General features: G+C 34.2%; 2 protein-coding genes and 1 pseudogene across 4 annotated transcripts; 1 reads left to right on the top strand and 2 right to left on the bottom strand.

The window, feature by feature from the left end:
• The first annotated feature begins 480 nt into the window (after positions 1–480).
• LOC111307208 (cytochrome P450 71D10-like) lies at positions 481–2397 on the top strand (annotated as a pseudogene). Its single transcript, XR_016331954.1, has 2 exons — positions 481–1522; positions 1646–2397. The product of XR_016331954.1 is annotated as a cytochrome P450 71D10-like (transcript).
• Positions 2398–2863: 466 nt separating this feature from the next.
• Positions 2864–5847, bottom strand: LOC111307633 (weak chloroplast movement under blue light protein (DUF827)). The gene is made up of 2 exons (XM_022905687.2): positions 5668–5847; positions 2864–4535 (listed from the first exon to the last, which is right to left on the bottom strand). The coding sequence occupies exons 1-2, from the start codon at positions 5845–5847 to the stop codon at positions 3027–3029; spliced, it is 1689 nt and encodes a 562-aa protein (XP_022761422.1). The 3' UTR covers positions 2864–3026.
• LOC111307634 (aspartate aminotransferase, mitochondrial-like) lies at positions 5712–10786 on the bottom strand. Of its 2 annotated transcripts, XM_089751584.1 has the most exons (11): positions 10374–10678; positions 10202–10287; positions 9374–9580; positions 9140–9245; positions 8468–8572; positions 8210–8382; positions 7862–8021; positions 7650–7745; positions 7449–7543; positions 7234–7342; positions 5712–5841 (listed from the first exon to the last, which is right to left on the bottom strand). In XM_089751584.1, the coding sequence occupies exons 1-10, from the start codon at positions 10533–10535 to the stop codon at positions 7237–7239; spliced, it is 1296 nt and encodes a 431-aa protein (XP_089607710.1). In that variant the 5' UTR covers positions 10536–10678; the 3' UTR covers positions 5712–5841; positions 7234–7236. The 2 variants fall into 2 exon arrangements, with proteins under 2 accessions (XP_089607710.1, XP_022761424.1); XM_022905689.2 differs by lacking the exon at positions 5712–5841 and having other exon boundaries at positions 7017–7342; positions 10374–10786.
• Positions 10787–13599: the final 2813 nt, after the last annotated feature.

Consider the following 13599-nt stretch of genomic DNA (forward strand, 5'->3'; position numbering starts at 1 on the left):
ACTACCCAGTTTGGAGCTACGGGTTTGAGAGAATTTTTCTCAGGAAATCGTGATGAAACAAACAAATGAATTAGACGTTGTTGGTCTGAGTTATACTCGCTTACTTGTAGTTTTTTTTATGTGGGGTTTTGAGGTTGGCTTGTTAGCTATGTGGATCTTGCGGATTTCTTCTTGCTGAATCAATGATTGTTTATGCGTTGCCTTTGATTCCTAACTTTGACTGATGGCTTTTGTACGTTCCCACTAGTTGTTTTGTCATATTGATACTCAAAGGCTTATTCTTCTTAGGAACAAGCGTCATGTAGAGGTCTCTCCTTTTGTGATGCCGGGCTTTGTATTAAAGCATATGGCGGCTTTCATGAGGTTAACGCGATGAGCTTCTTTCTTATTGTTGGGTTTGCATTTGAGTTATTGTCGGTTGTTTTTGTCAGGGTTCCCTTTGGCTCTTCCTATTTGTTGGGATTGAGGTATATTTTTAGTTTCATGACAGGACTCTCTCAATATAAATAATAACAATAGTCACCCATTTGATAGCAAAACTTCAATCAAACAGAACCCTTCATGCATATTCGTATCACTATATTGCAATCATTAATCAACCTTCATTGCTTCATCATCCTTATGGAGCTTGGATTTTCTCCTTTTTCTATCCTGCTTAACATCCTCATATTCTTGTTCATCTTAGTGAGAATAGTTCAGATATTGAAATCTAAGAATCCTGTCAAAAAGCTGCCTCCAGGGCCATGGAAACTACCTCTCATAGGAAACATGCACCAACTTGTTGGTTCGCTACCTCATCAAACGTTGACAGACTTGGCTAAGAAGCATGGCTCCCTCATCCATCTGAAGACTGAAGCAGTTTCCAATATTATAATTTCTTCACCAGAATTGGCCAAAGAAGCTTTGAAAACCAATGATATCAGTTTTGCTTCTAGACCCTCTATACTTGCTTCCAAGATCATGACTTATGATTCTACAAGTATTGTTTTCTCCCCCTATGGTAGTTACTGGAGCATCTACGCAAAATTTGTGTAACAGAACTTTTAAGTGCGAAGCGCGTTGAATCATTCAGAAAAGTTAGAGAAGAGGAGGTGTCAAATCCCATCAACACAATTTCTTTATCTATAAGAATCTGCCAATCAATCTTAGCAAAAAAATTTTCTCATTGACATATGGCATAACATCAATAGCAACCTTCAATGGAAAATGTAAAGACCAAGAAGCATTCATATCCATCATCACTCAAGTTAGTATGTTGTCAGGAAGCTTCACCATTGTAGATATGTACCCCTCTGTTAGAATGCTTGAATTGATTAGTGGAAGGCCCAAATTTGAGAAGCTACATAAAGAAGCTGATGGGGTGCTTGAGGACATCATTGCTGAGCATAAAGAGAGGAAGAAAATATTAGGCAATGGCAATGGCGAAGAAGTGAAAGATCTGGTTGATATTCTTTTAGATCTTCAAGAGAATGGCGAACTGGTTTTTCCTTTATCTGTTGATAACATTAAAGCAATCATCTTGGTGAGTTTTCCCGTTTTTTATTTGTTGTCACTTGTTTACTTCATTTCTGTTTGATGCATAGCTAACCAATGGTAACATCTATGATTGAAGTACCCTTACTAAGTGTTCAATAATCACCTCCAGGACATATTCAGTGCTGGGAGTGAAACATCATCGATAACTGTTGAATGGACAATAGCAGAACTGCTGAAGAACCCGAGACTTATGGAAAAGGCAAAAAAATGAGGTAAGACAGGTCTTCGACGGTAGAGGAAATGTGGATGAAGCAGGCATTCATGAACTGAAGTTCCTAAAAGCAGTTATTAAGGAAACATTAAGTCTGCATCCTTCTGTGCCTCTGGTACTAAGAGAATGCCGGGAGAACTGTCAGCTTGATGGTTATGATATACCCGCCAAGTCTAAAGTCATTGTAAATGCAGGAGCAATTGGAAGGGATCCCAATTATTGGAATGATGCTGAGACATTTTATCCAGAGAGGTTCCTTGATAGTTCGATTGATTTTTAGGGAACAGATTTCAGATACATCCCATTTGGTGCAGGAAGGAGGATATGCCCGGGTATATCATTTGCTCTTAGTAACATTGAGTTGCCAATCGCACAATTGTTGTACCACTTTGATTCGAAACTTCCTCATGGAATGAAGCCTGAAGATTTGGACATGACTGAGGCGCCTGGTATGTCAATAAGAAGAAAACAGTTGTTTGCAATTCCCATTCCTTATCATCCTTTGCCTGTGCTATAAATACATGATGTTCATTTGATCAATGTCATTGAATCATTGGACCATGTTCTTCATAATAGGAGAATCTTTATGGCGTTCAAATAACTTTTACAGTCCAAGCAACCGCAGCTAGTTCTTTTGTTTTTCTTTTTGACCTGTAATCCCAGTTGCTTATGGCTGTAGTGTGTATTTCAGCTGAGTTTGTCATGATTTCCCAGCTTGAACTTCATGCTATATTCTTAAATGGATTCCTAATTGAACTTCATGCTATATTCTTAAATTATATTCTTGTTTCTTTCAGCAAAAGGAAATTGGAAAGGAACAAAAAATACCAGGAAGACAACAACAAAAAATGTTCCGAAAGGTACTGAAGGCAATGATCTATTGAAGGACGTTTAGAAAGTTGGTTTTCCCTTACTAATAGTCTTGTAAATTCTGACAGTATATGGATGGGGAAAGATTACTTCATGCTTTGCAAGAAAATCCAACAGATGAATATAGTGGCACAACATTTTAGTCACATTTGATGTAAAGTTAAAGCAACAGGGTTTTCAAACACGGCAACATAGCCTCACATAACGATATCAGGATTAGACCTAACATTTTAAACATGTCTAAGATACACAAATTGTCACATCTAATTAGGATATAAATTAGTCGAACAAAGGATATATAGAACCTCACGAAAACAATATAAAACAGGGAAAGTGAAGGGAAATGAAGTCAAGAATACAAGTGATTGGAAGTCAGTGGATTCACTTGGAACTGAGGTACCCTATAGCACTACCTCAAGTTAAGAGTTGGCTTCTTCTTTTTCTTGCTTTGTTTTACTAAAAGCAGGGAAAACCGAGCAAATCCAAACTTCTTCCTCTTTCCAGAGAACTGCTTTTGACCGATTTCTCTCTCTGTCTTGGGAGTTAAGGTGAAATCACCATTTTGTTTACTGAGCATTTGACCCAATGACACCTTTCTCTTCACAGTGCCTTTCTCTGCCAGCATCTCAGTTTCAAAGTCTTCAGGCAGAAGCAACTTCCGGCTTAGTATTTGCCCTATTGATAGGGTTGGCTTCAAAACAGGAGTTGGACCATCACAAACCAGATTCAATCCATTCACATCTAATAAGTGAGAATCTTTTCGATTGTGAGACGGGTAAGAATTCTTGAACTTGGTAGAGTTGTGTACAGAACGTCTTTTCTGACCATGCTCAGATCTCCACTTGCGAAGGGCCTCCTCCACTGCCAGCTTGCCCTTATTTGCAGCTTCTACTCTGTTCAATGCTTCTTCCAAGACCTTCTTACTAGTTTTGACTTCTTCAGTGGCTTCCTCTACCCTCTTCAAGACTTCCATTTTTGAAACATTTGCTCCATCAACTTGGAGCATAGCATCAACCACTCTCTTATTAGAAAGTTCCTCGGCATTTTGAGCCTTGCACATTAAGGAAGAGTACTCTTCAAATGAAATAGTCACCCCTTCAGCCTTTTGCACAGGAACGCCACACGAGCTCTTCCTTCTTGAAAGAGTTTTGATCTCTGCAAGAGCCACAGCTTCTGCAGCTCTAGCAGCTTCCTTCATTTTTTTGGCTGCAAGTAGCCTCATCTCAGTTGTTTTTATTCTTGTTCTTGTCTGTTCAATCTCAGATATTGCTCTTGAAACCTCTGATCTTGCTGCTTCTCCGATTTTCTTGTATTGCTCAGCCTCAGAACTCAATCGTTGGAGCCCCCTTGATATATCCAAAGGATTATCAGCACTGCTTTTGGTTTCAGCATCTTTTGCTACTTGCAGTTTGAGTCTTGTTTGATTTAACTCTTCTTCAAGGGATGATATCTTTGATGAATTCTGACTTAGCCTCTCTCGAGTCTTCTCAAGAGAAATTCTTTCCTTCTCTAATTTCTTGTTTAGTGATTCCACAGAACCTCGAATGTCAGCGAGATCATTGGTTGTCCGGGAAAGATTCACTTTGGCCTGGTTCAACTCCATTAAGATTAAACCAGGAGATGATGATGGGCGGGGACTCAAATTTCCAGCCAAGTTTGGTTGGCCACCTTGATGATTTTCTTTCTCTGCGTCATTCACTGTAGAGGCCACATTCTTGACATCTGTATTCATCTCAACGGTCACATTTACTTCGGAAGCTTCTTTCTGCAGCTTTAATTTTAGCTCTTCTACAGTTGTTTTTGTCGTTTCAAGTTCTTTTAGCACATCCAATGTTTCTCTTTCCTTAACAATGAGATCCTTCTCCAATTGTGCTGCTTGCTCCTCCAATTTTGCAATGTCCACTTCTTCCATATCATGCTGCGAATATTTAGAACTTGTCAGAAAACAAGCAAATGTCAACAAAATGCATACGTAGAGGAATCAAAAGTGAGGTAATACATGCACTAATCACTTAGCATCAATTAGCGGCGCAAAAGACAAACAAAACAATCTATCTCCTTTCCATAAGCAGAAGTGACTAAACTTTGTAAAACATTCAAAGAACATGAAAACTATTAAAATAAAGAACACACAGAAAAAACCCCCCAAAAGTACAACCAATCTATCTTCTTTCCATAAGCAGAAGTGACTAAACTTTGTAAAACATTCAAAGAACATGAAAACTATTAAAATAAAGAACACATAGAAAAAACCCCCCAAAAGTACAACCAATTGATTCACATGAGAGACCTTCAAGACAACTAATAACAAAAGATGATTGTAAAGAGAGCAGACTACTAGAAGAATCTTCAAGGTTCAAGTAACATGAAGCCGAGAGTTTCTGAGATTAAATGCTTCAAAGTCAGTTTCATGCAAAGTCCATGCTAATCAACTCTGAAACCACCTAGTGAGCATCTTTGCCAAGCTTTGCCTATTCTCTCCCACTTACTCTCTTCAATACACCTTTTTCTTTTACTAGCTATAAAACTTTATACTATGTTTGGATCGCACTTTTAAAGGAAAGGAAAAAAATGCAAGAAGCAAACTATAAATTTGAGAAAAGAAATTTTAATAATGAAAAGTTTAATGGTGTTACCATCATAATATATAGAGGAATCATGTTAAAACTGATACTGCATTTTAGTCATTTATTCATTTTTTAAACACTTATATTGTTGGTTTCTACCATTTCTTTTACTTCAAAGCAGGACCTCATGCAGCAAAATGCAAATGGGAAAAATCAACTACCTAATGTGATACTAATAACCAAACAAAGCCTTAAATTTTCAAAGTAAATCCTGAGCTAAAAAGTACAACTTTACGAACCCACATTGATTACTTTTACCCTATAAATGAGTCAATAGCCAATCTAAAACAAAATAGACCCAAATATCAAAAACAGAAAATAAAAAAAGTAAAAAAAAAAGGAATGAAACATTTGTCCAAAAAAAAAAAAAAAACCCAGAAGTAAAAACCAAGATTGTTTTTTTTTTGGTTGTAGAAATTAAACCTCAGTTTCAGGGATGAGCTTATGTTGAGAGGGTTTCCAGTAACCAATTCCACCGAATCGAGAGACAGCCTCCTTAACTGACTCAAATGGCGCCGACGTATCGATCTCAGCTCTGACACCACCGTTCAAAGCACTCATTTTGGTGGCTGAATCACCAAATTCACAGCTTCCCACCTCCATTCCAAAAAACCAAACAAAACCCTCAAATAAAAAACAACTAAAAAAAGTTGGTTTGGAGCTTTTGCACTTGTCTGAAACTCTGAACGAGTGAAAGACAATGAAAGCGACAGTGTACTATAAAAGAGGAAACGGCACTCAACCATGAGAGAGGGAAACAGGGAAAAGAGTAAATTTCCATAAATATCCTTCATTTTTATGAAATTTGCAGGATGTTTAAGTGGAGTTGTGAGGTAAAAAAAAAAAACAAGAGAGATTTACTCAAAGTGATTACCCTTGTGCGGAACGGAAATATTGAGAGATAAAAAGAAATTAAAAGCGTGTGGGTGCAATGGGGCGACACAGAATTTGAACGGCAATATTTCTTAACGGACTTTTTAGGACAAAAGCCTTAACTTGAGTATGTTGGACGGTTGAGATTTCTCTGTCTTATTTCTTTTAAAGGGAAAAGACAACTCATCTTTTCTTGTTTGAAATTTTTTTTTTTTTTTTATAATAGAAAATATATATGGATATCATATTAGGTTGAGACGAGCATTTTTTTCAAAAATTCGATTCGATGATTTTTTTATTTTTTAATATTTAAATTTGATTTAATTTAATATTATATAAAATTATATTTTATTTGATTCGATATAAAATTAATGAAATATTATTTTTAAATTTAAATATAAAATTAAATAAATATAAAATATATAAATATTAAATTAAATAAATAATTTAAAATAATATATATCAAGTTAGATCAAAATAAGTTTACTTGAAACTCAATCTCGATTTATTTTATTATTACTCAAAATTTGATTTATTTTTTAAATAAACTTTAAAAAATTCAATCAGATCAAAATTCATCGAAGTATGAATTAAACTACTTTTTATGTATATATATATACACAATTTCAACTAAATTATTTTTTATTTTATAAAAAACTTAAATTGCAATATTTATAATTTTTTATTTTCAAATTACGATTTTTAAAATTTTTTTATTGTCAAAATACAATTATTTTTAATCCGTGGTAAAGAGTGAAGAGGACATAGAAGTTATTGGGATGGAAAGTGCCGTACTTTCCTGTTGCATTCGCTTTTTACTGGTATAAAATCATTACCTGACCGTTGCATTGCATAAAGCAGTAGCATTGCCACGGTAAAAAAGCCAAAAGTAAATAGAATTTGATCGAAATGTTCATGCTTCCATTGCAGGCTTTACAGCCTAAAATCATTTGAATTTGATTCTAGTTTCAATAAAGTTTCAAATTTTCTACAACATATGCTACGGCCAATAATACATTACAGGGCTCAATTCATTCCCCAACTTCTAGGAAGATTGTTTAATGTAAGAAAATTAAATTTAGTACCAAGGGAAGTTAAGCAACTGTCAGAATTAACCTTTTATGCACTGAAGTTATGTAATATCTTGGCATCCTGATCAAATGCGGTGACTTCATGAATAGCATTTGCTAAATAATCTACATTCTTTGCGGTCACTCCACCCATGCTGCCATGTTGCCATATGATGAAGTTTGGATTAGCTCATAATTGTACAATATCTAACTACTGATATGCATATCATAGGAAAACCAATGTTTATATAATAAATATACCTTATTCGTCCATCCTTTGTCATGTATATATGAAATTCCTTCGCAAGCAGATCGACCTCATTAGGAGTCAAGCCAGAGAAGCAAAACATTCCAACCTGTAATTTTCGCATATTCTGATGAGTTAAAATGCTAACTGTTGAAATGCCTTTTTTTCTCTACGCTTCAAGCAGCAACAGGGAAGCTTCTAATTACATTACTGACCTGGTTAGTTATGTGTTGCCAATTGAGGGGAGAACCTAATTTCTCAAGAGCTTCCCGTACAGTAGCTCTCATCCTTTGAACGTGAGTTGCCATGAACTTATGACATGTAGATATGATTAAAGGCACATCAGGCCCATCATCCTAATACTTGTAATTGAGGAAATTGAAGTAACGAGAGAATGGAAGAGGAAAAAGAAACTTGAAAAATATACCTTGACCTCTTTATGCCAAATGGCCCTAATGTCAGGATGACTCAAGATTTTTGAGACCAGTGCTATACCATGAATAGGTGGACTGCCGTACATTGTGCTGGCAATCTGCTGTAGCTGGCTCTTAATTGCAACTGCTTGGATTTTGTTGTTGCAGAGAACACTGGAACAATCAATGCCAGGTAAGATTTTTGAATAACCATAAGGACCAAACCAGAATACAAAGGGTTCTGTTTAAAACTTGAGCCTTCTAATGTATGACTTATTATATCACACACACTCAGTAAAAAGTTCAAGGAACTACATAAATATACATCCAACCATAAACAAAAATGAACAACATTTGCTAACCTGAGACAACCCACTCGGTGACCATACAATCCCATGTTCTTTGCAAAAGATTGGGCACAACCTATTAGATGGCCATCTTCAAGGAAAATTCTAATTGCTCGAGCATCCCTCTCTAGATCTCCGCTTGCAAAACCTTGATAAGCCACGTCAAAGAAGGGAAAATGGTTCTTTACCTAAAAAGTAGTAAAGTCAAGAATTTTAAATCAGTAATAGATATAAGAGAAAAATGTTTCAAAATAATATAATTATTGCCATTACCTTGAACAGAGATGAGATTTGTTGCCACTGCTCATCACTAGGGTCAACCCCAGTAGGGTTATGTGCACAAGGATGAAGTAAGAAGAAAGAACCATCTGGCGCATTCTATGGGAACCATCAAACAAATAAAACAAAAGCAGTCAATAACTGATTTCAGATCATAGTTGAGACATTTAACAGTATTTCACAGATCTAGCATCCAGGCAATGCAAATATTGTGGTGTTGCATATAATCCAAGCTTCCTGTAGCAAAAATGAATATGCATATACATATGTAGTATCTTTGTAACTAAAATATTTAACTTCATGTCCATTTAGACATGCATTAAGCATTTAACAGAGTTTTAACTTCTTCATTGTATGTACATTTATGTGAATGTGCATTATACATATGTATATGTATGTAGGTCTGCAAATCACTGGCAATGTTCTAGAGAAATTCATATCAAAAGAAGAATTTATTGGGGATCTATTTTATACTTGACGGAACTAGGTTCCTCTTTGAGTTTGCTGGAATCATACATAGGTGAGAAACATGTCAATATCTGACTGATTGGTGGTTTTATGAATGTATTTGACATATAATTTTGTTGAAAATTTAATATAATTGTCCTGGAGCCCATTAGGAAGGGCAAGAGAGGGTGGGGAGAGAGTGTGGATCATTGTATGTACCTTGACATCATCCATGAGTGCCACAAAGTTTAAACCCTTGGAATCAGGATGGTAGTAGTGGAATGTCCTCTCTGGAACATGAGCATCTCTCCAAATGTTGTGGTGACTGTGTGAAACAGGAATAAAATGTGATTCAGCCATAGGTTTAGGGACTTAAAAGTGAAAACATCTTTTGCATAGCCATGTTTATAACTTTAAACAATAGAATGAAATGAAAGGTACAAGACATCTTACTTGGACCAAGTTGGATCAGGCAAATATATTCTTGAATCTGGGAAAAATCGTTTCTGGAACTCGGCAAAGAGACGACATGCACCAGTTCCAGAGAGAGCCTGAATTCCGGCAAACCTCCCTTCTTTTACAACATCTGAATCCTCTCCATAAACCAATTTTGCACTCTCCTCAACAAATTTCGAGCTAACTGCAGTAGATGTTGACTCCCTGTCAATGCATCTCAGAACATTAGACTAGAAGATATTTGGAGTTAGAAGATGTATAAAGACAATGAACTCATAAGGTAAGCAAAGAGTCTATACAAATTTAGGAGTAAGCACATGTTAATTTACCAAATAATAAATCAGCAAGAACATTTCAAAAGGACAGGTAGGAGGATTACTTCTATAGATATAGCACTTTCAAAACCAAAGGTCAAGAAATTCAGGATATTATCTAACAAAAGCACTGGAATTTTCAACAATTAATGAACTCAATCAAAAAGTAAAAAATAACAATAAAAAAAAGTTATACCCAAAATCTCATTGCAAATGCAGCTTTCAACATATGCATCAGATATTGCCCTCAAAGACATTCAACAAATTTCAATTCGTTACAGAGATGCCAACTAAAAATGAGCATCAATATCTGATAGGAAAGAATTGAAATTTTATATTAAGTTCTAATTAACTGGCTGTCTTATGCTTAAATCAAATATCGATTTAAATCAAATATTGAACTTAATTAGAACTTAATAAAATGAATGATTAAAAAGGACCAAATATAGAATTAAATCAAATATCGAAAAAAAGGGGAAAAAATTAGAACTATGATGAAAATGAAACCCACAAGAAATTGGTAGCCGCAATCTTGCCTTCTGCTTCCCTAACGCATTGAAGAACAATGGGTTTCCCCTCATCATCCCTGTAAGCTCCCTGAAAACTTTCAAGAGTTATTCTTATTACTATTATTTCCTATAATGCCCAAAGAGGAACAAGCAATTGTGATAGAAAAAAAATACCACTCCAAGATTAATCTTGTAAGGACAAGGGTCAGCAAGAAAAGCTTCGGTGACAGCATTGACGGGGTCCTTAGGAGCTGGAGTGACATGGTCCCACCATGAACATGGACTGGCTCTGGCCCTGGTGGAAGTTGATATTCCTCTTCTCAGGTATCTCCACATAATCGTCACCAAGAAATGCGAAAAGCTGCCGCTGCTTTGGTTCTGTTGTGTTCAGGTAACTCATAGTTGAGTATATAAATACGAAGACGATGGAAGCCTGGGAAAAAGGAAAATCAACGGTGTTTTTCTTAATCTTCCATGGTTTTATTTTTTGTTCAAAAAGATGGGAGTTTTGACTATGTTTTTCAGTGGGCTTTTTCTGTTTTGTTCGTTGGTTTTTTTCTTTTACTTTTCTTTTTCCCGCTGTAGCCAACAGAATTGCAAGAAATATATTGAGATTTGAGAGAACAGATGGGCCATGGTGAAATGACCTGATTATGGCCCTCTTTTATTAGTAATTTATTATACACATCCTATATTTTAGGCAATATAACCGTCGCCGTCATAAAATTAATAATAATAATAATAATAAAATTTATCATAACGTCTAGATCCGGAGATTTATCGTTAGAAATTGACTTGAATGAGTCATCATTAATTTTTTTTACTTAGGTATGATTGATCACCTAAAAAATCTATCTTTTCAGAGAACATCTAAGTTTAAGGGTCCTTACAAGAATAAGTTCGGGTTTACTAACTAGAACATGGTTTGAAAGTTCGGTTACATGTGAGGAAGGTTATAACACCCTCACAATACTCATCGAAAGATGGTACCAACTTAATTTTGTGTTATCCAATAAGCCTTAAAAATTTACCAAGTAATTAATTATCAAAAATTATTTTCAATTGACTCTAATAATTTTAGCAAAAAATTGAAAAAATTTCCTCACCTCAAGAATATGCAAGAAAATTACTATTTCACTTGCAGAGACTCCATCGTCGGATTATTTAACATTAAAAAAAATCAAGAAAATAAAAAGAAAAGAGAAAAAGATGATTGCTTTTATGCAAAGAAAATTGATACTTTTAACTTTTTTTCAAAAGTTTTTTTGAAACTTTAATTTCGAAAAAAATTGATACTTTCAACTTTTCCTCAAAAATTTATTTTTGAAAACTTATTTTTAAGGAAAATTGATGCTTTCAACTTTTCTCCAAAAATATTTTTTGGAAAGCTTATTTTCAAGGAAAATTGATGCTTTCAACTTTTCTTCAAAATATTTTTTAGAAAGCCTATTTTCAAGAAAAATTGATACTTTCAACTTTTTCTCAAAAATATTTTTTTAGAAAGCTTATTTTCAAGGAAAATTGATACTTTCAATTTTTCCTCAAAATTTTTTTTTTGAATTTTATCTAAAGAAAATAAAATAATAAAATAAAAATAAAAATAAAAATAAAAATGAAAATGAAAATAAAAAATAAAGAAAAAAATAAAAATAAAATAAAAAATATTAAAAATTCTAATATAATAATAATAATAATAAATAAATAAACGAAAAAAAAACCTGAGAACGGCTCGACTTGAGGGCTCGGCTCGTCTCGGCTTGAAGAAGAAAAGACTGCTTGGAGATGCGATTCGAGGTGTCGGTTCGGCTCGAAAAATGGCTCGGAGACATGGGTTACACGCGGGTTGACGCTCGGGTCGGGTCTGTCTTTTTTCTCTCAGCCCGTATCTCTTTTTTTCTGTGTTTCAGTCTTTTGATCCGTTGATCTATTTATAGGGATTGATTAGAAGAGTTTTTGATCAATCCTTATTCCCTTTTGGATTGGGATTCAATCTTTGAATCCAATCTGAATTTTGATTGAATCTCACATTCACGGTAGAACTCAAATTTCTATCCTAATCCAACTCCAATCGGGTAAAGGAAAGAAGAAAAGAAAAGAAAAAAGAAATAATAAAATAATAAAATAAAAAAAATAATAAGGATAATATATTGATTAATAGATAAATAATAATAATAATAGATAAATAATATATATAAATAGATAAATAATAATAATATATAAATAAATAAATAATAAAAATAAAAATAAAATACAATAAATATATATTAATAAATAGTAATAATAAATAAATAATAAATACATAAAATACAAAATAAAGTAAAATAAAATAAAAAATATAAAAATATAAGAAATACAAAAATACAAAATAAACTGGGCCTACCCATTTGGACTAGGCCCAATTGATCCAGGCCTGGACCAAATTGGGTGTCTACAGCTGCTCCTCTTTGCACATTTTTTGTGAAACAAAAATTATGCAAAAACGTAGACACCCATTTAAGACTCAACTCGACCTTTTTTTTTTCATTTTTTTGTATTAAAGATTTGATCAAAACTCCTTTAAGTAGAGGCTCAACGACTTTGAAAAACATAATCAAAGCTCCTCTAATCAGAGGCTCAACGACTTTGAAAATGAATAAAGCTCTTCTAAATAGAGGTCAATGAATTTGAAAAATAAACGGCTCCTCTAATCAGAGACTTAACGACTTTGAAAAATAAATAGCTCATCTAATCTAAGGCTCAACGACTTTTGAAAAAAAATGGCTCCTCTAATCAGAGGCATCACAACTTTGAAAATTAAATAAAGCTCTTCTAAACAGAGGCTCAACGACTTTGGAAAAATAAATTGCTTCTTGACACTCATGTCCAAAGGAGTTGAAAATCGTGTTTGAAGGAGTTTCAGGAGATTATACCCAAAGGTCTTATAAATCAACCCTAATACCAAGAGACATCCTAGTTCAAGGATTAGGAACTTACCTTACAAGCTTTTTCTCAAATTTAAAAATGTCTTCATATTTGTCTTTTCTATGTGAGATTTTGGAATACTCATGCTTCTTGAATTTATGCAGTATATGCTATGCAATGCATATGAAATTCAATGCGTGTTATGCAAATGTTGACTAATTAACTCCTATTTAATTGTGGTACTCAAGTTTCTCAAGCTCTTTTCTTGGGCCCCGAACCCTTGATTTTTCGAAGACCCAATTACGCTGCTCTTCTAAGATCGAGCCAGTGTAACTCTCAATCATCTCTTCCACTCACATTCTTTCTGTAAGAAATCTCTTTCCAAATTCAATGTCCTTATCAGGAACTGAACATCTCGATTCTGCCTTTATCATTCTAGATTTCTTTAATGTAATGTAAAAATATTTCATGCCATTATTCATTTATCAGTCATTATTTC

This window comes from Durio zibethinus, chromosome 22 (assembly GCF_047325235.1).
Source record: "Durio zibethinus cultivar Kanyao isolate XHJ-2024 chromosome 22, ASM4732523v1, whole genome shotgun sequence".
NCBI classification, from domain to species: Eukaryota; Viridiplantae; Streptophyta; class Magnoliopsida; order Malvales; family Malvaceae; genus Durio; species Durio zibethinus.

What these genes read in the sequence shown, in the direction of transcription:
- LOC111307633 (XM_022905687.2), bottom strand. Translation starts at nt 5,847, where the DNA reads ATGGAGGTGGGAAGCTGTGAATTTGGTGATTCAGCCACCAAAATGAGT. An exon ending in AGCTCATCCCTGAAACTGAG is followed by an intron (nt 4,536 to 5,667) that starts GTTTAATTTCTA and finishes AAATATTCGCAG; the next exon opens with CATGATATGGAAGAAGTGGA.
- LOC111307634 (XM_089751584.1), bottom strand. Translation starts at nt 10,535, where the DNA reads ATGTGGAGATACCTGAGAAGAGGAATATCAACTTCCACCAGGGCCAGA. An exon ending in CCTGATCCAACTTGGTCCAA is followed by an intron (nt 9,246 to 9,373) that starts GTAAGATGTCTT and finishes TGTTTCACACAG; the next exon opens with TCACCACAACATTTGGAGAG. An exon ending in ACAAAGGATGGACGAATAAG is followed by an intron (nt 7,343 to 7,448) that starts GTATATTTATTA and finishes GCAACATGGCAG; the next exon opens with CATGGGTGGAGTGACCGCAA.